This window comes from Ciconia boyciana, chromosome 1 (genome assembly GCF_034638445.1).
Source record: "Ciconia boyciana chromosome 1, ASM3463844v1, whole genome shotgun sequence".
NCBI lineage: Eukaryota > Metazoa > Chordata > Aves > Ciconiiformes > Ciconiidae > Ciconia > Ciconia boyciana.
In genome coordinates, this window is record NC_132934.1 from 73,973,860 (window position 1) to 73,998,952 (window position 25,093).

Here is a 25,093-nt window from a genome sequence, read left to right on the forward strand (position 1 = left end):
CCAGTTAAAAAAAAAGAAGAAAAAAAAGTATCAGTTTCAATCTAATTCCAAACCTCAAAATTAAAATTCTACCATAATTTCTGAATTATCAAATTCCCACTACTTGTGAAACATCTTAAAAACAACTTCTGTCTTCTGTTCTACTTTGTAATCCTGAGTGATTTTTATCATCTTTCTTCTCTCAACTATTACGGTTTTGACTAAGCTTGCATTGAACCTGTGTGTTACGGAGAAACACACTCAGTGTTCACCCAGACAGGTATTTAATTGCCGTTGGGATGAGGTGAGGTAAGAACCTTCGCAGCAGTAAGCACTGGCTCTCTCTTACCTTGACAGATCCAAGACATTACATGAAAGGAAGTGTAGGTGAGTCAAAAGAGACAGGCTGCTCTTTAAAATGGTGGAGACACACTACTTTAAGCCACAGGCAAGCAGCAATACTCTCCTATAGTTGCTTTCTCTTTTCCATTTCCACAAACAACAGGAATATAAGCAAAGAGACAGGTGGAGTAGCAAAGTTAAGAGACTTGAATTGAGAAACTTCCCAAATATTAAGTTTAAGGTAGCCCACATTTAGGGCTTAAAGTATGCAACTTCCCATGCAGTCATGTTCTAGTGCTTAGAGAGCAGAAGAGTATTTCTTAGGACAACCAGATTCACTTCTAATTAGAATACAGATCTGTAGTTGGAATAGAAGCAAATTCAACAGGGGAAGGAGGGGAAAAAAAAGAGGAGAGAGCAGTATTTCTTCAGTGGCATTTTTTTCTGTATTTCCCATATAAAATATAACTTTTACAAAGGGAACAGCTGAGATCAAGTTGTCTTGGTTTTAAGTATAAATTTAGGTACTTCTGAAAAGCACAGAAGAGATAATTTTCTATTTGAATAACAAGCTAGAGAAATGCAGTTCTAAGAGCAACAGATGTATTTTAAAGGGATAAATACATGTAGTATTTCACAAAAATCTCTACAAGTCAGAAGCAGTGCAATGTTTTAACAATGCCCTGTTGAAATTCTTCTCTAAAGTACACTCAAGTACTCAAATATGATGTAGTAGGTGGAAGTATTGCAGAAAAGGGCCACATCTCTGCTCAAAACTGCAGTAATGGTGATGTCCACCTGGGCTGGAACAACCACCCCGGCACTGCAGAGGCTTTGACCCACACACAGCTCCAGAGGCAGGGTGCTGCAGCAGCCCAGGTCTCCGGATGTCTGATGTCTCTCCCTGGCACTGGCAACACCGGCAGTGGCAACTGGCACTGGCAACAGCACTGGCAACAACTGGCAGCCTCACCGGGGGGAGCTGTGCTCTGGTTGCAGTGCCGAGTTGCTGCATGAAAGAGCTGCAGGAGGAGGCGAGCAGCCTGCGTAGCAGCCAGGAGGAGGAACAGGCGATGGCAGGGTCTTCACAGAGACGCTGCAGAGCTAAGGACCACCCTGGTCCTGTGCTGCAACGGAGGGAAAACCTTGAGACTACCCTTACAGGAGCAGTAGATAGAGACTCCCACAGGAGGGAAAGCTGGAAACCTCTTGCTTCCAGCAACACAAAGGGGCTTTTCCCACCTGCAGCTCTGCGGTTGCAGAGTAGGTACAGTGCCCTGAGAAAGACGAGGATGATGACTCCACCAAGGAATGCATTGATACCAGCTGAACATGAGCCATGTGTTCACACAATGAAGAAAAGGAAGAGAAGAGTTACCAGAGAATCCCTCCTGTGGGGGACAGAGGCCCTCACTGACTTGGAGAAATTGACAGGTTTGTTTCTTACTAGGTGCCCAGATCCCAGATGTTGCTCTGTGACTGTGCGATTCAGAATTTTAAACTCAACAGAGAAGTGAGAAAAACATAGTAGAACCACTACCCTGGGCCTCAGGAGAGCAGATTTCAGCTTGTTCAGGGATCTGCTTGTCAGGATCCCAGGGAGACTGCCCTGGAAGGCAAAGGGGCTTGGGAGAGCTGCTTGATTTCCAAAATACAACCTCCTCAAAACACAAATAGTCTATTCCTATGTGCAGAAGGTAGAGCAAGCCTGGCAGAAGGCCAGCACGGGTGAACAGAGAACTCCTCAGCCAGCTCAAACACAAAAAGGAGGCCGAAGGTACAAGACATCCAGAACAAATAGAGACATTGCCTGAACACACAGGGAGGGAGTTAGAAAAGTCAGTGCTCAGCTAGAGGTGGAACTAGCACAGGATACAAAAAGCAGTAAGAAGAGCTTCTGTAAGTACCTTAGCAGCAAAAGGAAGGGTAAGGAAAGTATGGTCCCACTGCTCAGAGGAGTAGAGGACACAGGACATGGAAAAGACAGAGGTACTCGCAGTTTTTGCCTCATTTTCACTGGTAAGGTTTGCCCTCAGACCTCCCAGGTCCCCAAGCCTACTTGCAGTCCATGGGAGTAAAGCAGTAGAGGAAGGTGGAGTTACAGATCACTTAAGCCAATTGGCTGCACACAAATCCACAGGACTGGATGGGCTGCACTGAGGGGTGCTGAGGAAGCTAGCTGAGGTCAGTGCAAGACTATCACTTCTGAAAGGACCTGGAGACTGGGGGAGGTTCCTGACAACTGGGCAAAGGCAAGTATCTCACCCATCTGCAAAAAGGAGGGTCTAAGGAGTTACATGCCACTTGGCTTCACCTCAGCCCCCAGAAAACTTAAGGAGCTAATACTCCCAGAAGACATCTTCAGACAAATGGAGGTGATTGGGAACAGCCAGCTAGATCTACCAGAAGCAAAGCATACCTGATCAACCAGACTGAGATAACTGCCTGTGTGAATAAGGGGGTAGCAATGGATGTTGTATACCTTGACTTTAGCAAGGCTTTTGACATCATCTCCTATAATTTCCTTACAGCTAAAAGTATCAGTGAGATATAGACTGGATAAATGTACAACAAGGTAGGTAGAAAATTGTCTGGACCACCTGGTTCAAAGAATTGGGATCTGAGGTACGAAGTCCAACTGGTGGCCATTTACTAGTGGCAACGCTCACAGATCAATCCTGGGGCAACTACAAGTTAGGGTCTTCACTAACAATCTGCATACAGGGATGGAGCGTGCTCCAGCCAGTCTGCAGACAATACCAAGGTTGGGAGAGCTGTTGATACACTGGAGGAGCAGGACTGCTATTCAGAGGGACCTAGACAGGCTGGACACATGGGCTGACGGGGACCTCTAAGTTAAAGACAAAAGCAAAGTCCTGCACCTGGGATGGAGTAACACCATGCAACAGTTCAGGCTGGGGACGGACTGGTTAGAAAGTAGCTTTGCAGAAAGACCCAGGTTCCCAGTAGATAACAAGCTGAACATGAATCAGCAGTGTGCCTTTGCAGCACAGACAACAACTGCATCATAGACTATATTAACAAGAATGTAACCAGCAGTTTGGGGGAAACAACTCTTTCCGGGTGTTCAGCACTTGCATGATTACAGCTAGAGCACTGGGTTAAGTTTTGCACTTCCCAGTAAGAGAAACACACTGATACACTGGACTCACTGAGTCTAGCAGAGGGCTGCCTAGGTGCTCAGAGAGGAGCAGGGGCTTAGAGAGGAGAAACAGAGAACTGGATTTCTTCCAGATTAAAAAAGAAAGCTAGGGAGGGAGGAAGTAGAGTGATTGTTGTGATCTTGCTGTTGTCTTCAACTACCTAATGGAAGAGCATAGCAGCAATGGGGCCGGACTCTTCTCAGAAGAACAGTGATAGGACAAAGAGACAACAGACAAGTTGTAACACAGGAGATAACAATTAGCTCTAAGAAATATCCTTTTTTCTTTTTTTGGTGGTCAAATACTGGAACAGGTGCTGAGAGGGGTTGTGGAATCTCCACCCTTGGGGACACTCAAAACTTAACTGGACATAGCCCTGAGCACGCTGTTCTAACTGGACCTGCTTTGAGCAGGAGGTTGGACCAGATAATCTCCGCAAGTCCCTTCCAGCCTGCTTGATTCTGCAATAGTGTTACTACACACTACACTTCCAAAAGAGTTAAAAAGGCAACACAGTAATTATTTACATTTTGTAGTCATTGTTGCATCATAAGATATGCACCAGTTATTTTGATATGAAGTATTTTTCCCTTGACTACTAGACTTCTTCTAGATTTGAGGGTTTTAAATATGTTGGTTTTTTGTAGTTTCCCTGTTGTTTCTTTTTATTAAAAAATGCACAAAAATATACAATTACTAAAACACAAACTGAACTTACACACTGCCTTGTCCATGGAGAAGCAAACATGATCAGATCCTAAATGTAGTCTGTGAAATTCAGTCAAGAACTACTGGTTGGTCATCTCCACCTGCCTGAAGCTTAAGCTTCTTTGCTTTTAAGTTAGAACCACAGTTAGGCCGTTTATGTTCCTGTGAATTCTTCACTGCTGAATCTTGGACAGTCTTTGAAATAGTCTGAGCATTTTCTCTGCTTCCTTTCGAATTCGAAGATTGAGATGGTTTGTCCTGTAAGTTATAAATAATTCTATTAAAATTCTAACATTGTTTTCCTTCTTCAGTGTTCCCGCAAAAGAGAGAAGATAATGAGATCTATTTGAAATGCTGTTGATTGCATTACTATGAAAAATATATTGAGCAGATACCAAACTATTAAAATAAACTATAATGGAAAAGACATCTATATAGCAAGTCAGTACAGATATAAATACCTTGTAAACACTTTTCTTGTTTATTGTCCCTTGTATAGTGATGACATGTGCCTCATTTTTCAGCAGACTTGCTTTTGGTCCTATTTTCAGGTAGGATATTGTAGCAAATGCTGTGAAGCTGAAGTCTTCCCTGCATAAATTAAACCAGTGTTATAAGAGAAGGCTGGAGACAAAGACAGGCTAGAGCATGCAGGGGAAAAATGTGACCCATTAACCCTTCTGATGGATGTTCCAAATAGCAGCTTGATTGTGCTTTATCTATTCAAGTGGATAGTCACTTAATTTAGAGCGAGTCTGGCCAACACTTAACATAGTTCAGTCTGTGGACCTTTACACACACACATGTCAATTTGCTGGAATATGTGGAGGAAAATGAGGAAAAAAGATGTAATAAGCATCTTCTCACTTTCTTAAGAGTGTAAAAAGTCAGCTGTACAAACAGATGCCAAAAAAATTTTAAGACAAAAATAAAGGGATTAAATATTTGATTTGTACATATTCTTGGAACTGCTAGAACTATATGAAAAGACAAAATCACATACCACACAGACAGACAGATTACAAGAGAAGCACTGTTGTTATTTTCACTATGCTTTCTTAAAATTTCTGAGTACCACTTTCCGTATTAGCCAGCCTGTCCTGACTTAGACTTCATCTGGGCAACCCCATTTGCTTTGCTTAGCCATGGAATCTAAATGAGACTCTGTATAAACAGCAGACTTCTCTAAAATGAAGCCTGCTGCAGATTTAAAGGTTCACTCTGAATACAGAAGACCTCAGCTTTTTAAAACTGCAAGACATGCAGCATTTCAAATGTTCCTCCAACTTTTGTTTTAACATTCTGAAGTAGAAATATAGTAATCTTTTGAGGTTTTGTAAAATACATTAAATGCATCTGAAATAAAGGCTAAAAATGAGACTACAGAATATATCCATTAATATTATACAGAATTAACATGGGAGTAAAGAAAAATGACTACTAGATGTTAAAAAAAAAGTAGTCGTCATCTTACATACTTCAGATACTGCTGCAGCAGTAAATGGGCAATAATTCTCTCCAGTTCCTCTCGAGGGTGCTTTGGTGGAATAACTTCAGCCACTCTGAATTTTGATACACCTTTCCCAGACCACGCATCAATTAATTTCAGTGGGGTGAGTTTCTCACTCATGTTTTCAGCCTGCTCAAGTATCTTGATTAGATCCCTGCAGTATCCTGTTACATCCATTTTCTCACATGCTACAAATAAAAGTGAAGTAATATTTAAACAGCAATTTATTTAGTTATTTAGATAGTATCCATATATACATTGAGTGCATACATATATATGCACTTTTATATGTATATCTATAAATATATAAATGTATAACAAATAAAGCTGTAACTTTCCCTCTGTCAAATTAGGATATATTTGTACTCAAGCTTACATTTATCTTTCTACTTCATTATTAGAACTCCAATCCTGAAAATATGTTTACATGTATTTAACATTACAAACCACACAAATTATTTCAAAGTAGCATTTACAAAGCATAAAATTTGTAAAGTAGCTAGCTACTGTGTTACTCTGCAGCTGGATTCCTTTTCCTCACCCATAATATTTAGTATGGAAAGAATAGAGAGCAAAGAGAAACTGAAGAATATAAGCGAGACATTTCTTCTCTCAAGACACGGACAAAATGAGACAGAAAAAAAGAACTAATTTCATTATACAAATTAGCTTCATCATGACTAATTATTCTGAGCACTAACACATCCATGTAGCACATAATGATCATGCTTCTACTGCATGATCAGATCATGGCATAGAATTACCCCAACTGTCTCCTCCAACACTAAGAATTAAGTGCTGAAAACCAAGTACTACTGCTAGGTTTCCTCAGACCTTGCTTATATATCAAAAGGCCCTGGGGCTAAACCAGCAGTAAACAAGATATATTTCAGCTACACTTCATCACATGGCTCCTCTAAGTCTTGGGTACAAGCAACCTCCATACTCTTCTCAACCTCTGACCCCAGTATAAATTTCAACTAAGCCCCATTTCCAACTAGAAGATAACAAGACACTGTTAGTTGCATGACTTTGCAAAACAGTTTCATTATACAGATACAACTAACTGTATAAAGGAAAAAAGAGGTTAAATATCTTGTTTTGTCTACTTTACCCTCAAAAAATGTACAGGGTGTCCTGGTTTCAGCTGAGATAGAGTTAATTTTCTTTATAGTGGCTGGTATGGGGCTATGTTTTGGATTTGTGCTGAAAACAGTGTTGATAACACACTGATGTTTTAGTTGTTGCTGCACTAGTCAAGGACTTTTCAGCTTCCCATGCTCTGCCAGGTGCACAAGAAGCTGGGAGGGGACACAGCCAGGATAGTTGATCCAAACTGACCAAAGGGCTATTCCATACCACATGACGTCATGCTCAGTATATAAAGCTGGGGAAGAAGAAGGAAGGGGGGGACATTTAGAGTGATGGTGTTTGTCTTCCCAAGTAACCATTACACGTGATGGAGCCCTGCTTTCCTGGAGATGGCTGAACCCCTGCCTGCCCATGGGAAGCACTGAATGAATTCCTTGTTTTGCTTTGCTTGCATGCACAGCTTTTGCTTTACCTATTAAACTGTTTTTATCTCAACCCTCAAGTTTTCTTACTTTTGCTCTTCCAATTCTCTCCCCCATCCCACCATGGGGGAGTGAGCAAGTGGCTGCGTGGTGCTTAGTTCCCGGCTGGGGCTAAACCATGACACAGGGAAATAAAGTCTACTTATGAGAAGAGCTTTGAATACAGAGTTGTTCCTAAGTTTTTCATGTGCTGATCACTACATTATCCAAATGCTTCGCACAGGTATGAGGTATGAGTAGATGGTATTTTCCACGTATTACAAGAATCCATCTGTTACTTAAAGAAATTTAAGGTGGTTTTGTGTGTTCAAGAGAGATGCCCAAGACCAACTTTTTCTCAGCACTCTTTTCAGAGCTTTCTAGCTTTGTATGGGATTTCGTATGTCTAAACCACAGCTCTCACTTACTAAGTGCAGCAACAGATGCTTTGTGCATCTTCAGACTTACGGCTTTCTGGATGGGTACCAAAAATGTTAAAGCAGCCAATGATCACCCATGAAAGTGTAGTTTAAGCACTGCCCAGGATGTTTGTAGGCAAAGCAGCAAAAGAACTTATGTCCCAGAACCGCGTTCTGCTGAAACCATCCTCCTTTAACAGGCGGCAGGTCTTGTTTCAGCTTGTCTCCCAAGTTGCCTCTACGTCTGGCCCATATGCCTTCCCTCTTATGATCCCAACTTTCTTCCAAAGGAAGAGCACGCACTAGACAGGCATTGTGCTGTTAGGGCTAACACATGGCAAAATCCTGAATTAGTGTGCTCAGCTGTTCTGCACAACTGTCATGCACAGTCCTGACACAGGTAGGTCTCATGAGCATGCAGCACTGAAATCCTCAGATTTTTACCAGGCGAGTTGTAAAAGGACATGTGTGAATTGTGCCTTCTCAGAGCCAAAGTGTGAACAGTTTAGCATGCAGAGAGCAAGAGGCTCCTTCTCAAATTAAAGCTTTCACACACACACAAAAAATCCTGAAACAAAACCCAACACATACCAGAATCTTTTTAAAACAGGTAAGCCAATCTCCCCCTTGCCTGAGCTTCGCTTTTGGGAACAGGTGAACAGCTGAGCCTGAAAGATACCAAAGTGTTTGGCCTCAGGCAAAAAGCCAAACCAGGAAGTATCCTGCTAAACACCCTGAATTTGGCAACACTAAGCCACCAAAAACTGATGTTCATAACAAAAGTTGAACCTTGGAAACAGGCAGTATTACGAGCACACTTTACAGAAGTTGCTCACAGTTTGTCTAAACTAGACATTTCTTTAAGCCAACCTTCTCCATGTTCTCTGTCCTTGGTTATAAAAACAATTTACTTACAGTTCTCTCTACAGCAGTTATCACACATTCTGTTGCAGTTTGCAGAATCCCATACTTCATCAAAATGATGGGCTATGAGGACCCGGCGACACCTGAAAGAACAGAGAGCAAAGAGGGACTACAGAATGTAAATGTATCCACCTGTGTAATAAATCATGAAAGTGGCAAAAAGAAGGTCCCCTGGGTCAGCTCATATCTCAAAACAAGCATGAAGAATTAGCTCAGGAAAAATAAGAAAACAAACATTGCAACACAGAATTCCCTGTCAGTTACACTAATAGGAGTAACTAGCAGCTTTCAGCAATACTCAACACTGCTGTAGGAACAGTTTGGTTAAAGCAGAAAAGTAAGTATAATCTGCAATTCCAATAGAACAAAATATCATTAAGAATATTAAGAACTAATTCTTAGACTGAGGCAAACAAAGGCTGTACCAAATGCATGAGTTGTCCACAACATAGATACAAGTGTTTTCCATGAAGTATTCAATACAGCTCAGTGCAGCAGATGAAGCATTGAACACATGCAGATTCCTGTATGGCCATGAAACGCTGGTACCTTAGGGTAAAAGCCAAGGCATTCCAGTACTTGCTCTGAATGGGATTTGAAATCCAAACACCATTTGTTGACAGATATTTTATCTCAACATAACTGCTTCCAGAACTTTATCCTGAAGCCAGCAAGCAACACCCTGTCTTGGTTTCGGCTGAGATAGAGTTAATTTTCTTCCTAGTAGCTGATATAGTGCTGTGTTTTGGATTTTAGTATGAGAATAATATTGATAACACAATGATGTTTTAGTTATTGCCAATTAATGTTTACACTAGTCAAGGACTTTTCAGCTTCCCATGCTCTGCCAGGTGCACAAGAAACTGGGAGGGGGCACAGCCAGACCAGCCAAAGGGTTCTTCCATACCATATGGAGTCATGCTCAGTATATAAACTGGGGAGAGTTGTCCAGAGGGCAGCAATCGCTGCTCAGGGACTGGCTGGGCATCGGTTGGCAGGTGGTGAGCGGTTGTATCACCTGTTTTTTCCTGGGTTTTGTTCCTCTCTCACTCTCTTGTTTCCCTTCTCATTACAATTTATTATTATTATTATTTTGTTCCAATTATTAAACTGTTCTTATCTCAACCCACGAGTTTTCTTACTTTTGCTCTTCCGATTCTCTCCCCCATCCCACGGGGGCGGAGGAGTGAGCAAGCAGCTCTGTGGTGCTTAATTGCCAACTGGGGCTAAACCACAACACACACCAACATTCAGTTATGTGCAAGAGTACACATATTTAGCAGCCAAACCACAAACTCCAAACTCAAGACTCTGTTACAATGGTAGTGTTTCTATAGTGTGGTGGGGTTTTTTTGTTTTGTTGTTGGTTTTGTGGGGTTTTTTGTTCGGTGCTTTTTTTAAAATACCCTCCAAAAAACCAAACAAAAGTAGCCTAACTATTTAAAAACTAAGCAACCAAGCCACCACAGTAACTTACTTGTTCATATTCTGGCAGTAAGACACCATATCATACAGCTTCTCTTGCCCTACATTTTCCATCACTACCATTGAGCTGATTCTGAATATATCTCCAAAACCATAGTATAAAATACAGTCAGCTTTTTGGTCATCTCTACCTGCAATGCATTAAAACAAACAAAAAATTTAGACTTTAAACTTTAGAAGAGTTTTTTTTACTTTAAGTATAGCATTTAATTTACTTTAAGTATAGCATTTTCTGGTACAAATTCCACTCTTATCTGCATGGGCTTCTGCAGCCCCTGTATAGGGAGCGCAGGACTGTAACAGAATATCAAGCATAACATATTAGCCGATAGAACATAGCATGATACAGACTAGGAATAAAATAGGTTTAGAACAGTCTTCTACAAGTGCAGAATCAAGCAAACTGAAAATACTACACAGTGAAATTTTTTTACTCTTTAACAACTAAAATAAAATATTAATGTCATACAGAAAGCCAGTGAAATCACCATTTTCTCACCCTAACGCCTCTTGGAAAATGCTAGCCAAATACATCTTGAAGCCTAATTCTTATTTGATTAATAGACATTGTAAGTTTCAAATACGGTATTAGGTATTAATGGTAATAAATAGAGAATTAGGTATGATTTAACAAAATATACCATTTAAAACCAACTGTGTCTTCTATAGCTGAACTTAGATCACCTCTTCCTTCTTGTTGCCCCCCTCTCCCAATGATGTGCTGATAGGTGTCCTCCTGCTATTTATAAGATCCAGAGAGCAGAAAAGGTCTAAAAAAACCTAAACTTTTTGAAAGTTTAACATATAACAGAAAGGAACGACTTTACTTGGATGGGCAGTCAAGGGGAAAGAGGAAGGTTTCATAAGCTAAGTAGTATGTTCAGGCAAATGAGTAGTAGTGCTTAATCAATCCCCTCCCCTGCCCGAAGATTCTCATTTAAATCAGGTTATGAAAAAGAAACACACAAGTGCCTGCTCTAATCACCTCAAGCTAATAAACCCTGTGAAACAACTATTTCAGCACCTATACAGCCCTTGTCTCTCTAGCGTAAGCAGATGCAAACTCCCACAAACTTTGGTGACTGTTGTATTTCTTAGGCCAGTATTAAGGCCAATTTCTACCATACAGGCATAGTTAAAATCTCAACCAATTGCACCTCAGGGTCCTTGAAAAGCTTTCCTCCACACAGATTCGAATCTGTCTTTGAAAAAGTAATCATGCACAAGGTCAAAAAAACCAAACCAAACCACACCACCACAAAACCTTTTCTTCAGCCGTAACAGCTATTTAGCGCTGCTATACATTGATCAATCCTTGAAATTCCCTGCTCCAGACTCCCCATCCTACTTGCATTTCTGTGTCCACTGAAACTCATACAGACATAAGACATCATCTATAGACAATCTGAGCAAATCACGCATCCCAGTTGCTATGCAAAGAAAAAAAAAAGTAATCCTTTCTGTAACATACATTTGATTGGTCCATGACATGTTATGACATTATTCTGGTAAGCCACAGATGTCACAAAAATCAAATAATTAAAAAAATGCTGAGTAAAGGGCTAGGTACCCAGTTATTCTTTGCTACACTGCAGTAGAGAGGCCTGAGATCACAAATGTAGTTTATATTTGCTTTAAAGCCTCTTTACAGACGCAGAGTGGCATTATACACTTTGGAACCTGTCTCAAAGACAAGACACTTTGCATAAACAGCTGAAATCAAAGTACAATTTTATTGGTTTAATGGATGTAAATGGCTACTTTGCAAAAGCCATTTCCTACAATACCTGCACGTCCACTCTCTTGATAGTAGTTCTCCATGGATTTGCTCATAGAATGGTGAATTACAAACCTCACATCAGGTTTATCAATTCCCATGCCAAAAGCAACAGTCGCCACTACAACCTGAAATAAGATAAAGAAACCATAAAGGTACCAAAACACTATTTGTTTAAATGAGACATAAGTCTATGAAAAGTATCTGCTTAACCTGGATTTGATTTGCTGCCCATCCTTTATGAACTTTGGTCTTATATTTAGCATCCATGTTTGCATGGTAAGTCCCTGCCTTGATTCCCAGTTTCTGCAAACTCACAGTAACTTGCTCAGAATCCTTCTGAGAAAAACAGTAAACGATTCCTGCACAAAAGTGAAAGATGACTTATTGTAATGTCTTAAAAAAACCAAACAATCCCCAATTCTTAAAAACAACTTTGAAAGTTTTATTAACTTAAAAATAAATAAATAAAAACCAGTAAACAATCCTTGTGCCTATTCAGTCTGCAGTATTGGTAGCCATGAATGGAACTTCAGTTATCAGCTTTGACTTGAGGCTATAAAGAGAAATTAATTTTCCACATTAATCATGGAAATATTCTATTAATGTTCAAGGAGGACAATGGTTATTAATGCTTATGTAAAGGAGTGCTGTTCCTTATGACATCTACGACATCTCACCTGAGGTTTCAGATTAATCTGCTTTTTGTCATTAGTCAGTTTGGGCTAAGTCAAGGATTACACACAAAGCCATGTAATTTGTGATCATCTCAGCACAGTTTGTACTTGGGGAGCTGCTCATCAAGCCACAGAGTTCCACAGCAGAGACAGGGACAGATTGCTGCTCCAGGAAATTGGGTTCTGTTGCCTTTGTAATATGGCTCTCCTCTTTATTTGCACTACGTAATTTATTGACTACACAAAGTCCAACTTTTACAGTTCTGCTTTCATCACAGAAGCCGCAATTCACCCCACCACACACCCATTCTGGGCATTGAATAATACATGAATCTTACAATGAAATATGAAAAAGAAGTGTTAAAGATCGTAAGTATCCTGACACATAAGACACTAAATGACATACGCATGATTTAAGAACATACAGATAACCTTTTTCGAGCCTTGTTTTTCCAATCTTAAAAATTGCTGTTATTCTTATCTATGTAAACATTGTTTTTGTAATGTAATGTTGATGTAAACATACATCAACATTATATGTATGTTTACATCAACATTATATATCAATACTTCAGAAGATATAAGTAAACTGTAAAGACATTTAAACACTAATGAATGAAAAGAGTAATTATTCAAGGTATGGATCTTATTAAATTTAATTTATTTTAATGCTGGATGTTTAATGTATGGTGAAGGCAGAATTTCTCTACATGTTTCAGGATCACTTGAAAACATCCCTGTAGCGCTTAAGATGACAAAAAATAACATGCCTTTTTTTTTTTTAAACACTTTTTACCTGAGAGTCCTTTGTATCTTCCATTTATGATCTTAACTATGTCCTCAATGAAATCTTCATTATTTGAAGGCTTATGCCGAACCTCAAAAATATAATATACACACGCCAGAGAGTTCAAGTAGGCACACAGTGTGTCAAACAATCCTATTATTCTACTTCTTCCAGTACAATAAACACAGCTATTCTGCCATTTAACCAAAATTACTGTATTCTCTTTGTGTACAGTCAGATTACATCTCAAAAGTCCATAAAAAAAAAAAACCACCACACCAAAATCACAAGTTTTCCCATGAAGAACAATAAAAGAACCTGTGGCCAAACTGAAAATACGGTACAACACAATAATTCACAACTTTTCGTAATCATATGATGTATTTTCCAACAGGCTGTAGCAGTCTGAGCCCGCTACCTACCTCTCCCCTGTACACAGGCCTATCTGCTAAGCCTTGCTCACAAAGACAGAGCAGCCCAAGTTCCTCTGCAGATGACAGCAAGTTCAACAAGATGAAGTCATGGAAGAACACCATCATTCAGTTGAAAAGCTATTTATTATTAAAACATATAATTGGACATCTATTCTAAAATTCATCAACTGTAACTTACAGAAGATATCATGACTGCAATGCAGTCAAACAGGTAGCAAGACATACCTCATAGTAAAGATTGGGCCGGTTGAAAGAAGCAGTAAAGGTAATGCACTTCTGAACATGCAAAATTTTCTGAGCATCCTTTAAAACATGATTCGTAGCAGTTGCTGTTAATCCAATCAAGGGAGCATTGGGAAACTGTCTTTTCAAAATACCAAGAGACTTGTAGTCTAAGCAAGAAAACAAAAAGGAGAAAGAAAAAGATTTCTCATACCACAGATCCAAAGTTAAAAAAGATATTCATGTAGGTAGCATTCAATGGGGTAATACTGCAATAAATGTTATTACTGATCAATTTACCATAGAAATAATTTATACATCCAAATGAAGTAATAAGAAGGTTACACTTATGAAAATAGATGCTTTTGTTCTAACTGAATTTTATGGAAGCAGTCACAATTTAGAAGGCAAAACATACTGAAATAGAAGTTCTTAAAAAGTTAGGAAAATGTAAGTGGCATCGCATTAACCAACACTCAGGTTAGTTTGCAGGTCTGTTTTTACAAATAGCTTTTCAGTAAACACAGCTTTGCTAATAAACAAGCAATGTGGAATTTGGATACATAAGCCAGACTGTACTAAGGAAAGATTTTAAAGGCTCAGTGCTGACAATCACTTGCTGCCTTAGAACAGAAATGCAGCCAGAGGTACATATCCAAATTCCATGTTGCCTGTTTAACTGGCATGGCTTTTTACTCAGACACCACTTTTTAACAAAACTGCAAAGATTGACTTTACAGTTACTATTGCTTCAAATCAGATTTTCTTTCAAAGGCAAAGAAACAGTAACCAGAAAGTTACAGTCTTCTACAACTGACAAGATAGGAAACAGACTGAAGCACACTTTCTTTCCCTGCAAGTCAAGGGCATTTGTTTCACCTAGCTTTAGAAGCAATTAAAATATATCTCATGAATTTACAAAATGCCCTACCTCTGTTACCCAGTGTGTTAGGGAGCAGCGTACAGAATGACACTTTTTCATGTAGCAGTAGATTAAAGATGACTGTATTGTCCATATTAAAGATGGCAGCCAAAACCTTTCATTTCATTAAGCTCTAATTGAGGTAAGCTGAATTAGGAGTTCTTCAGAATCCTGACAGCAAAATCTACATTGAAATTGCCCCCATTTGCATGAACTTAGCTCCTGGACAAGGATATAGTAATTTCTGAATTAAATGTAAAGTCCTTGAGCTAACACAGGTACTTGCCATGCACTAAGTATTTACCTAACACATGAAAAAAGCACCTGGCTTTATTTCAGGCCTAACTCATTATTTATTGGTGCCTGAATAACACTGCAAACTGGATTTCTAATGAGCATACCAGGCCTGAAGTCATGGCCCCATTGACTACAGCAATGGACCTCATCTACAGCAATACGAGCAAGACACCCTGCTTGATAAGCTTTCTCGAGCTTTGACATGAACATTTTGCTTTTTGCAATCTTCTCCGGGGTCACATAAATGAGCTTCAGTTGCGAATTTCTGTCTAGCATTTCGGTATGAACCCACTTCACATGTTCCTGTTCAAAACAAAAGGAGAAATCAGGGGCTAACAAACTAGGACAACACATTGAAGTTGCTAGTGCTAAGATTCTTAAGAGGTTATTAACAATACATAAGGGGTAATTAATAGAGACTGATAACCTGTTACATAGTATTTACCACTACTGTAAGTCTTTGCAGAAAATCATTATATATAAAATGTTAATTTTAATACTTGGAAAATCTGTCGCAGAACTTTGAAAAAGCAAACTATTGAATATTTGTCTTTGCTTCATCATGTGGTATCAGTATTTTCCCAATAAACTATAACATAACAAACATGCCTGTGGTACTACAAGTGTAAAATAGTTTCTTACACACAATTGTAGTCTTTATTACTGAGTTTTCAAAGCGCTCTACCTCAAAGCAGGCTCCAAGTTTGGCACATTGCATCAAGCCACTAACCTATCAAATCCAGTGTCATGCGCAAGTTAATGACCACAGCCTCCTGGTAGTCAGGAAAATGTATTTCACTGTAAAAAGCAATTGACTAATAACAGTCTAGGAAAAAACTTACTTCTTGGCCTCTGGATCAAACAGCTTACCATCCTAAAGTAAGTTAAATAATTATATGTAAAAGCCTGCACTGTTCAGCATGTTACTAGTGGACAAAAATCACCTACTCCAATCTTCTTTTAAGTCTAAATGCTGAGTAAAAATCTACAACACACACCAACCAAAGGTACTTCACATCCTCTAAATAGGCCCATGAAATCTATTTATTCCATGAAAGGTGTTGGTTTACATGTGTTCTTGCCATTAAAACAAGAACACAAGATATTTATTCATGTTATCCATGTCACAGCACATAGCTGGCAAGATACTGTAGATAGAATGGCATTAGCTGATAAGACTGTGCCATTCATTCAGTATTCATAAATAACATAAGCAGAGGCAAGACACCGGCACATACACCACAGAAACCATGAAGACTTGGCAGTTAAACATACCTTACTGCTTGAGGCATTTAATAAAGTTGCAGAAATACCAAGCTGTTCCAAAACCATGAGCTGATCTTCCATCAGTGATATCAAAGGACATATCACAAGTGTGAAACCTGTAACAATCAATCATTGTGCAAACTGAACAGTTCAGATGTCACAAATATCTCCCCAATACTTTTTACTAATGCATCAGCCCTGTTCTGAAAGAACTGCCAAATGCGCACTTAAGCTTCGTACATAGTAGCAGATTCCCATCCTAGAAAGCTGATAAGTGAGTGCTAGGTCAGAGGGATACTTCTGATCAACTGCCTGTGACATGCACCTTCTCTTAGAATCTAGACCACAAACAACTGCAACAAACAGAGTACAAGAACTAATAGACAAAACAAAGAAAGTTGGATTCACATCTGTGTCATGAGGTGCTAATTTACCATACAACTAAGCAATGCTAGGTATTGGTAAATTTGGCCTTTGTAAATAAGTAAACTTCCATGCAATTGGATGGGTTATTTTTTTTAAAAAAAAAAAAAAAGCTTAAAAACTAGAACTGGATACTTATTTTTAAAAATTAATACACAAAGTCTCTCCCAAATAATCTGAAGCTAAAACTTCAGAGTGGAACAGACAAATAACAGATATCCATCCTTTAATAATTTATAGTCTGTATATTGAATTAAAAGAGAAAGAAATAAAAAAAAGTAGTGACAAACTTTTTAAAAGTTCTTTCAGTGTTTAATAACATAACGTATTGAGAGTAACTAGATAAATGATTTAAATCTAAATCACATCGAAAAGGCACATCTACTTTAAAGCTACTATTGCTCCTTCAGACAAAATAAAGACAGCAAATATTTCTAATAAATCTTTCTCTCCTATCTTTGCTCTTTTTTCCTCTGTATGGTGATATTAGACACCAATATAATGTTCATTCTCCAAATAACTCTCCAAAAATAAATCCAATTGTTTATATATGACCTTTTCTTCCCTTACATACCATCAGAACAGACAGCTGGTAACTGATAGCAAAGGCTCTTTCCACCGCCTGTAGGCATGACAAGAAATATATCCTTTCCCGCCATTGCAGCATTTACTGTTTCAAGTTGCAAGGACCTAAACTTCTGGAGTTTAAACTTGCTCTGCAGTGCAGTTTTTATCTTCTCGTACCATGGAAAATCTATTAAGGGAAAAAAACCAAACACATTTCATAGCCAAGTTTGTTAAAATGTAAGAAGGAAGGGCAATTTACATATACAATAACTAAATCTGGAAGCAATATAATTCCAGATCTGGTAAAGTGTTCGAAGATTCAATAATGGCACACAAAAAGCTACACACAGCCTGAGTCTGTATAAACTAATTTCCAAGAGGGACCTTTGAAAACCCTATGAAATGTAAACACAATCCACCTCTAGACTAAAGGCTCTCATTGCACATAAATGTGAACTAATGCTAAAAACTAACAAGCAGATGAAGAACTTCAAAGTGCTAATAATCAAGTTAACCGATTAGTCCAAAATTAAATGGAAGTGAGAAGCACACCCTAAAAATAAATAAAACCAGACACTGAGCCCTACAACAGTCTCACTACTAAGTTGCCCAAATGCTTCCCTCATGCAAATACAATGATTATAAATAGTATAATGAAGGCGCTACCATTTTTCCATATATTCCAGAGATAATAAGCATTTATTTAAAAAAAAAAAAAAGAAGGGGGGGGAGTTTAAGCTTCCCCAAAATAATCACCCCAACATGCTTATAATAGTTTTTTCTTTTCTTCAATAAAGAGTTAAAGACTGCATCATTTAAAGAGATAATACTGTAAAAACTTAAATTTCAGATGCATCAGGAAGCATATTAACCGTTTTTGTGTTATTAAAATTAAAATGCAGAAAAACTATGGGAACTCCAGGGTACACCGCACACAATGCAAAAATTAACTTTGGGACTTGAGGTGACATTGCTTCCCAATTTACAGAGATTACAGCCAAGAGCCAAGGCTCTCTGAAACCAAGAAAAGCCTCCCACTGACTTCAATAAGCTTTGTACTGGGACCAAATTTACCTACTGTTCAACATGTACACATCATCCGCAACATGTACACAGCATCTGATTGTGAAGATGTTAGTTTTCAAAGCATAGGAGGAGAGAATTAGGCACAAAGTCACCCAAAATAAATTGATTTGTTCAGCATAAATTCGCAATTATAAAGTATCGGTATTCTTACATATGCACGACACTTCTCAAACACAGACAAATACCGATTAGACTACAAAATTAATTTCATTTTTAAAAAAGCCAAAAAAGAGAATACATACAATAGATACAGGCAGAAACTAACAGTGCATTTCCAAATTCCAAGTTAAGTAAAAGAGGAGGGGAAAAAAAAACATAATAAAAAGATCTGAAGGGAATTTGGCTAGACATAACTTGGTCAAGACCCACCAGCTATCCAGGACTTCAGTTAATGGTTAACTTAAAGACAGCACTTCCAAAAGAACAGCAGCCCTCACACCACCATGGGGCACTTGCCACTTGGACTAACTCTATGTACTAATGTATTCTATGTTACTTTTGGCAGTCAGCATCCATCTAATTTGCATAATTTGGTGAGATGGTGAGGCTATATAACCCACGGCAGACAACCAATGTGCTACCCACTCAAGCAAGAAGAAACACGAAGACAGCCAGAAGTAACTTTGAGAGTGCAAGATTGTTATTATCAAATCCTGAAAAGATCCAGAGTAATTATTTTTAGAACATAAATAAACAGGGAATATAAGTATTGCAATATATCCAGATTTACTCTGGGATTCTTATAGCAAATCAAATCAAGTTGTGACTTTGCAACAAAAGAATAAAAGTAGTTATATCAGGCCACTCTAGTGATAATTCTGCCCAGAAGAACTCAGATTAGTATTTAGGAATGTCCTTAGGACTTACGTACAAACATTACCCTGTGTAATTACGATGGCAGGTCACCCAGCTGAACAAAATGAAATAGGACAATATCATTATCCAGACAAAAGTCTGTATGAACACATTTTTGCCCTACTGAATTAGTTTACTTCTATGTTAGAATATTTGAATTTGACTCTGCAAACCTTTTTTGTTCCATGCCTCAGGTGAGGTTTCGGTGTCTTTACTTCCACCTGCTTCCAAGTCTCCTGAGGACTGCTTTATCAGATTTGTTACCCTCATCTTCTTTTGAATGAGTTCCTGCTGTTTATCCACAAGCTCCTGAATCTGCATCTCCACTGCCTGCAGCTCATTTTCAATGGAAACCAGTACCTCCTCTAGCACTGAAGGGAAAAGCAAGGTGAAGGCAGAATAGAGACTACAGTAACATGTTAATCCCAGTTGTAAAGGATATTGTATTTCATTTGTTGATTGAGAACAATCAAAATTAAACACAAACCAAAGGCATCTAGAGAAACAGACAGCCTGACATGCCTACTGATAAGATTATAGCACCTAATATTGTATATGACATGTAAAAATACTTAGCAAGGCTTAACAACATATTTCTTATATTAGTAGGTCATATATACACAGGTACACTGTAAGTTGTCATCTCTGATACGGTGTATGAGAGATATGCAACAGTATAATTGCCTGCGTTGATTAATAGAGAAAAAAATATATCACAATCCAGTTTCCCAAAAACGGTGCCTCTCCAGAGACACCTGAAATTATTTTATTTTCTGCAGATGCATGTTAAGCAGTGAAAAGCATATTGCATCTGCCCTTATATTAAAGGTGCTATGTTACAATGAAGACAAGTACTCCAGCCAATTCCAAGATAAGCACTTTAGAACATTTTTAATAGAAAGCATTTACACGTGAGAAGCAACATTAACCTCAGCAAGTAAAGGTCTTCTGAAGATGGAAATAGGGACATTAGCAAAAAGCTACATTTCATGCACCCAGATCTCCCTTCTGTGCAGAACCAGAGGATCTGCTGAACGCCAAGGTTTGAACACAGAGGACAAAAGCTTTTGTGAACACAAGCCATTTTTCAGATCTGAAAAAGCTGAAGCAAATACTCCCCAAAAGCTTGGGCTGCATAAGTGAATCTTTGGCAGGAATTTGCCTCTTTACATCCTTATATGCATCTCTGTGAATTACAGATTGTGTTCTAGAATCCAATCCCCAGGGTTTAAAAGAATAATTAACACATACCACAGCATGCCAAGCGTGTATCAGTATTTCAGAGCCAGGCCAGAAAAGCATAAGAAGAAATGTCTTCCTTCCCCTCCGCCCCGCAAAATACGAGATTTTGGTCCAAGCATAGCAGATATGATAATCTGCTTATGGAAGAAAAAATGTATGATATGGAAAAAGATATCCTCATTACAAATGGCATAAAATGGGAACATATCTCTTCCTAAATGCCCACTGTTACTCAGCAGGAAAGAGTCAAAAGTATCTTAAAATATGAAGCATATTTTCAAAATATTGAAAACCAAGTAATTTCCTTGACAAACCTGCTTTTGTTTTAGTTTTTATCTAAGAAACAAAAAGTTATCCAGTAAAAGAACTTTTTCTTCAAATCTGAAGTATTATAACATAGACCCCACAAACTCTTTTCTGCACACATTAAATTCATATAACAATCAATAACATCAGGTGATTGTGTCAGTTAACTAAAAGATAGCAAAACGAACATATTGAATACTAATTTTGGATTACCTGCAACAGCTGACATCTTTGGAGATTAGAGAATGTTATCCTTAGGAGACCTTATTTAACCAAGCAACTGTCGCTAAGAATAAAACAGAATAAATTAAAAAAAAATTTAAAAAGACAAAAATTATTTCATGAGTAATCCTTCTAAACTTAGAACAAATTTACTGCAAGAGATTCTTCATTAATATAGGAGGTGTTAAAATAACAGTTTAAGTACTGGTTCATTTAATTTGCCTATATAAATATGCCCAACTAGATGACAACACACTTTGTCCCATCTGCAAAAGAGGCAGATACCAACGCACAACCAATTCCTAAGCTTATAGCTCGCCAGCCTTCTAAATGAAACCAAGTGAATTTTGACCAAGTTATAAATTTTCCACGAGAGGCATGGTCTAATATAGACCAGTCATTCACCTACCTTTGACCTATCTTTTTTTTTTGTCTCTTCAAAGATTATTTTACAGAAAAGTCTGAACAAATCATATTGTGCCCCTTAGAAAAGTAGTCACCATAACTACTTTTGGAGGAAGTAGAAAAGTCTTTCGGTTCAGAGAAGGGGGACTGGTTTTGACTAGACCATCAGTGAGATGAACTTAGAATCCTATTTATTGGCTAATTTTTTTAACAACATTCTTTGTCGTATTATATTCTAACAATAAAAAACTCAAGAAACTTGATATTCTCTCATCCTTCTTGAATTCTGGACTATTTATTATATACATGGGAGCCAAATCTGAGGGAAGGTGAAAGGGAACAAATTCAGCAGACTCTCACTATAAGCTGATCATAACATAACAAATATTTTACTGCATTCCTATAAATGGGGAAAATATATATAAAAAAGAACGTGTGAATAAAACACTGACTTTGCTAGAAGAGGTTATAATTAAAAATAAGTTAAAGGTGCACACTTCAGAAAGAAGTTGATTATTGTATGAGATAACTCAGCAGCGTCCAGGTCACCCACATAATTTGAGTTACACAGTTCTGTCTTTATACCACCTGCCACTTGCACAAAAGTATTTGGAAATATTAGTCTCCCCAAAGTACATAGCAACCAGGGACATCCAGAAAAATCAGCAGCTACGGCACAGACACCCTGTAAATGCAATATGCTACTTCTCCTCCCCCCGTAAACACAATCCTCACAAATATCACTAGGCTGATAGCTCAGGAAACATAAGCCATTTTCTTATCCAAGGAGTGGGAAGAGGATGAAAATTACTCATGAAAGTTTCCCTATATGCTGCTAAAGCTCTGCAAGGCTTTAATTTAGCTCCTGTCTCTAAAAGAAGTAGCTCAGCATACCTTATAATTGATTCTATACCACCACTGCCAACAAAGACCCCCAATTACCATTTGGCTCCTCAAAACTGCAGCTCCTAAGAAACTGAATAATGATGAACTCATATCTCATAAGCCAGAGTGGACAAAAGGCAAGCGGAAGCATCTTGCCCATTAGGCAGTTTTACCCCACTGTAAAAACAGCTGAATTCCTGTGAATTCACCCCATCACAGCTTTTTCTAAATACCCCACTAGTGGGGAAAGAGAGGCCTCTAAGTGCATGCTGGCCATGCCTAAAACAGACAGTTTAGTAACCAGCATCACTTTCCACCCTGCACAGAACTGAATCGGCGCCCTAGCACTGGAAGCTTTCTTACTCCACCTTCTATCCAGCCTCCAAATTAACGCTCTTCAGTCCCAACTCTAAGAAGTGAGTGGTGTTAATGAAGCATTATCAAACCAAGAACCCTTAAAAATTAGGGAATAAAACCAACGATAATTGCAAAAGCACGGCGTATCATCTTAGTAGTAAAAATCCACCATCCAGCCATAAAACACTGAGAAGCCACCTTAAAAAAAAAAGGTCATTAAGAGAGAAAAAAAAAGCGCCAAACCGGCAGCAGGGAGGTATATTTACAGCGGCCGTTTCAGCATCCGTCACCTGCGAGCCGAACACAAGCCGCGGGCACGAAACGCAGGGAGCGCCCGCCTCACCGAGGCGGCCCCACGCCTCCAGCGGCCCGTGACGGAGCCGTCACGGCCAGGCAGGGAAGCCACCTGCCTGACGGGCCGGGACGGAGGCCGCTGGGGCCACACAGGCGGAGGAGGAGGCGGCCGGCGGAGGCGACCGGCAGACCCCTGCCACCAGCGGCCGCGGCTTCTGCCGCGGCTCATCACCCCCTTCCACCCACACAACGGTTACAGCCCCGGCGCGCGCCGCCCCCGCCCCAACGGTTAGTGCCGGGGCGCGCGCTCGCGCTCCCGCTCCGCCCCCACGCTCCCGCATGCCGGCACCGCGACTGCCCCCCACTCCCACCTGGACAGCCGGCTGTCAGGCCCCGCCCCCTCCCGGTTCCGCCTCTTCCGCTGCCGGCTTCCCTTAGCCAATTGTCAAGAAAGAGCGAGAGCGAGGGTGACCACGTGCATCCCCTCTCCCTCAATCAACAGCGGCTCCGCGAGGCTCCCGCCTGCTTTAATGAAAGCGGAGAGGCGGGCACTGACATGGGAGGGGGCGCAGCCGCGCGAACAACGCGGCTGTTGATTGGCGCCGGCCCCGCCAATCGGCGCCCCCCTTTCACCCGGCGGCGAGGCGAAGGGGGCTGCGTGTTTCCGGAAGACGTGGCCGTTGTCAGCCGCAGCTTCTCTGCCGCGCGCCCGCCGCCACCATGATCTCCCTCTCGGACACCCAGAGTAAGCGCCGCCCCCTCCCCACCGGTAGTCCGCGGTGGGAGGCGGGCAGCGGCTCGCCCGCCGCGGGGCTGGGGGCACCCGAGCTGTGGAGCGGGGAGGCGGGGGCTGGGGGGACGGGACCCCGGTAGTGGCCGAGCAGCGCGGGGCGGGCCTGGCCGCACCGGTCCCGGACCCGCTCGGGCCCCCTCGCCCTTTGTTCGCGCTCGCGGCGCGTCGGTTGCAGCCGTTGGAGTGGTCGGGACTCAGGGCCCCGGCCGGGCCGCTGTGGCGGAGCGCCCTGCGGAGAGTTCGTCTCCTTCCTCGGCCCACGCCCGCTCGGGGCCCCGGCGCTCTGGCTGAGCGCGGCGCGCAGAGGCGGCTCTTGGCGCTGGGGAGGGAGTCGCCGAGGAGGGGTCCGGCTTGTGCGGGCGAGGGAGGGCCGTCGGCACGCCCGTTTGCCGCCCCGCGGCGGTCCCCGACGGGCAGCGGCTGGAAACCGGCCGCGGGTGGGAACGGGGGCGCAGACGGAGCTGACCTGGCCGCGTCTGTAGGCACCGCCGCTTCGTGAGGGCTGTTGGCCTGGGCCTCGGGTCTAGCGGCGGTAGCGTGAGCTGTCGGGTAAAACGGCAAGTGGGATGGGATGTAGGGCTGCAGCGGAGCGCTCGGCGGGGCTGACTCCCTCGTCCTTAGGAGAGCACTGACACCAGCGCCGCTGCCGCCAGCGTTTGTCATGGGCTCTAAGCTCTGCCGTGTTGGCAGGGGTGCGGTGGTGTGGCGATGGCGAGAATGAATGAAAGCTGAGCGGTAAACAGAAGTAACAATTAGCTAAAGTTTTCTAGTATGCCTCCGTGTGGACATGAGTGCTTTGGAATCACTTAATTACATGTTAGTGGCTTTACTGTGTTTCTCTTAACTTGCTGTTGTCATGCTGAGCATTTGCAGGTACCACTGAGGGGGTTTTAAGGTGAAGACCAGGTGCTCAATCTGAAGTGGAAAAAAAGGAGTATGTGTCTGTGACCGTAGTTTTGTTTTCACTGAACAGAAATACTTGGAAATAGAGATGCTGAAAGGGAAAAAACAAAGAAATCGTAGTAAAGAGGTTCATAAGAGTTTAAACTGCAAGGTAAAGGAGAATGTTAGGTCTTTGATTTAAATTAGCATCTCACGTATCATGCATTTCTGACATGGTTGCCGTGAAAGGAAATGAGCCTGCTTGATAAGCACCGTAGTGTCAGTTATGAAGGAAGGTAAGTGTGAAAGA

At 40.6% G+C, this 25,093-nt stretch overlaps 2 protein-coding genes across 10 annotated transcripts in view; one reads left to right on the plus strand and one right to left on the minus strand.

Annotated features, from left to right (window-relative positions):
• Positions 1 to 23,595, minus strand: part of RECQL (RecQ like helicase) — a 26,883-nt gene extending 3,288 nt beyond the window's left edge. For 2 of the 6 annotated variants that reach the window (XR_012044364.1, XR_012044358.1), the window contains exons 1-15: positions 23,480 to 23,595; positions 21,159 to 21,231; positions 19,571 to 19,768; positions 17,464 to 17,643; positions 16,476 to 16,582; positions 15,305 to 15,503; positions 13,985 to 14,151; positions 13,335 to 13,416; positions 12,075 to 12,223; positions 11,872 to 11,989; positions 10,077 to 10,215; positions 8,591 to 8,682; positions 5,672 to 5,891; positions 4,655 to 4,784; positions 4,204 to 4,451 (exon numbers count right to left, since the gene is read on the minus strand). Coding sequence is in view for 1 of the 6 variants with exons in the window: in XM_072874566.1 (XP_072730667.1) it covers positions 4,263 to 4,451; positions 4,655 to 4,784; positions 5,672 to 5,891; positions 8,591 to 8,682; positions 10,077 to 10,215; positions 11,872 to 11,989; positions 12,075 to 12,223; positions 13,335 to 13,416; positions 13,985 to 14,151; positions 15,305 to 15,503; positions 16,476 to 16,582; positions 17,464 to 17,643; positions 19,571 to 19,768; positions 21,159 to 21,174 (1,986 nt within the window). In the remaining 5 variants the exon portion in view is untranslated. Of the gene's footprint in view, positions 1 to 11; positions 4,452 to 4,654; positions 4,785 to 5,671; positions 5,892 to 8,590; positions 8,683 to 10,076; positions 10,216 to 11,871; positions 11,990 to 12,074; positions 12,224 to 13,334; positions 13,417 to 13,984; positions 14,152 to 15,304; positions 15,504 to 16,475; positions 16,583 to 17,463; positions 17,644 to 19,570; positions 19,769 to 21,158; positions 21,232 to 22,514; positions 22,805 to 23,080; positions 23,359 to 23,479 lie in introns of those variants that run through there. The other 4 variants (XR_012044361.1, XR_012044362.1, XR_012044360.1 and 1 more) reach the window with 4 other exon arrangements.
• Positions 23,589 to 25,093, plus strand: part of GOLT1B (golgi transport 1B) — a 14,300-nt gene continuing 12,795 nt past the window's right edge. For 2 of the 4 annotated variants that reach the window (XM_072874649.1, XM_072874658.1), the window contains exon 1: positions 23,599 to 23,853. Coding sequence is in view for 1 of the 4 variants with exons in the window: in XM_072874641.1 (XP_072730742.1) it covers positions 23,829 to 23,853 (25 nt within the window). In the remaining 3 variants the exon portion in view is untranslated. Of the gene's footprint in view, positions 23,854 to 25,093 lie in introns of all 4 variants that reach the window. The other 2 variants (XR_012044375.1, XM_072874641.1) reach the window with 2 other exon arrangements.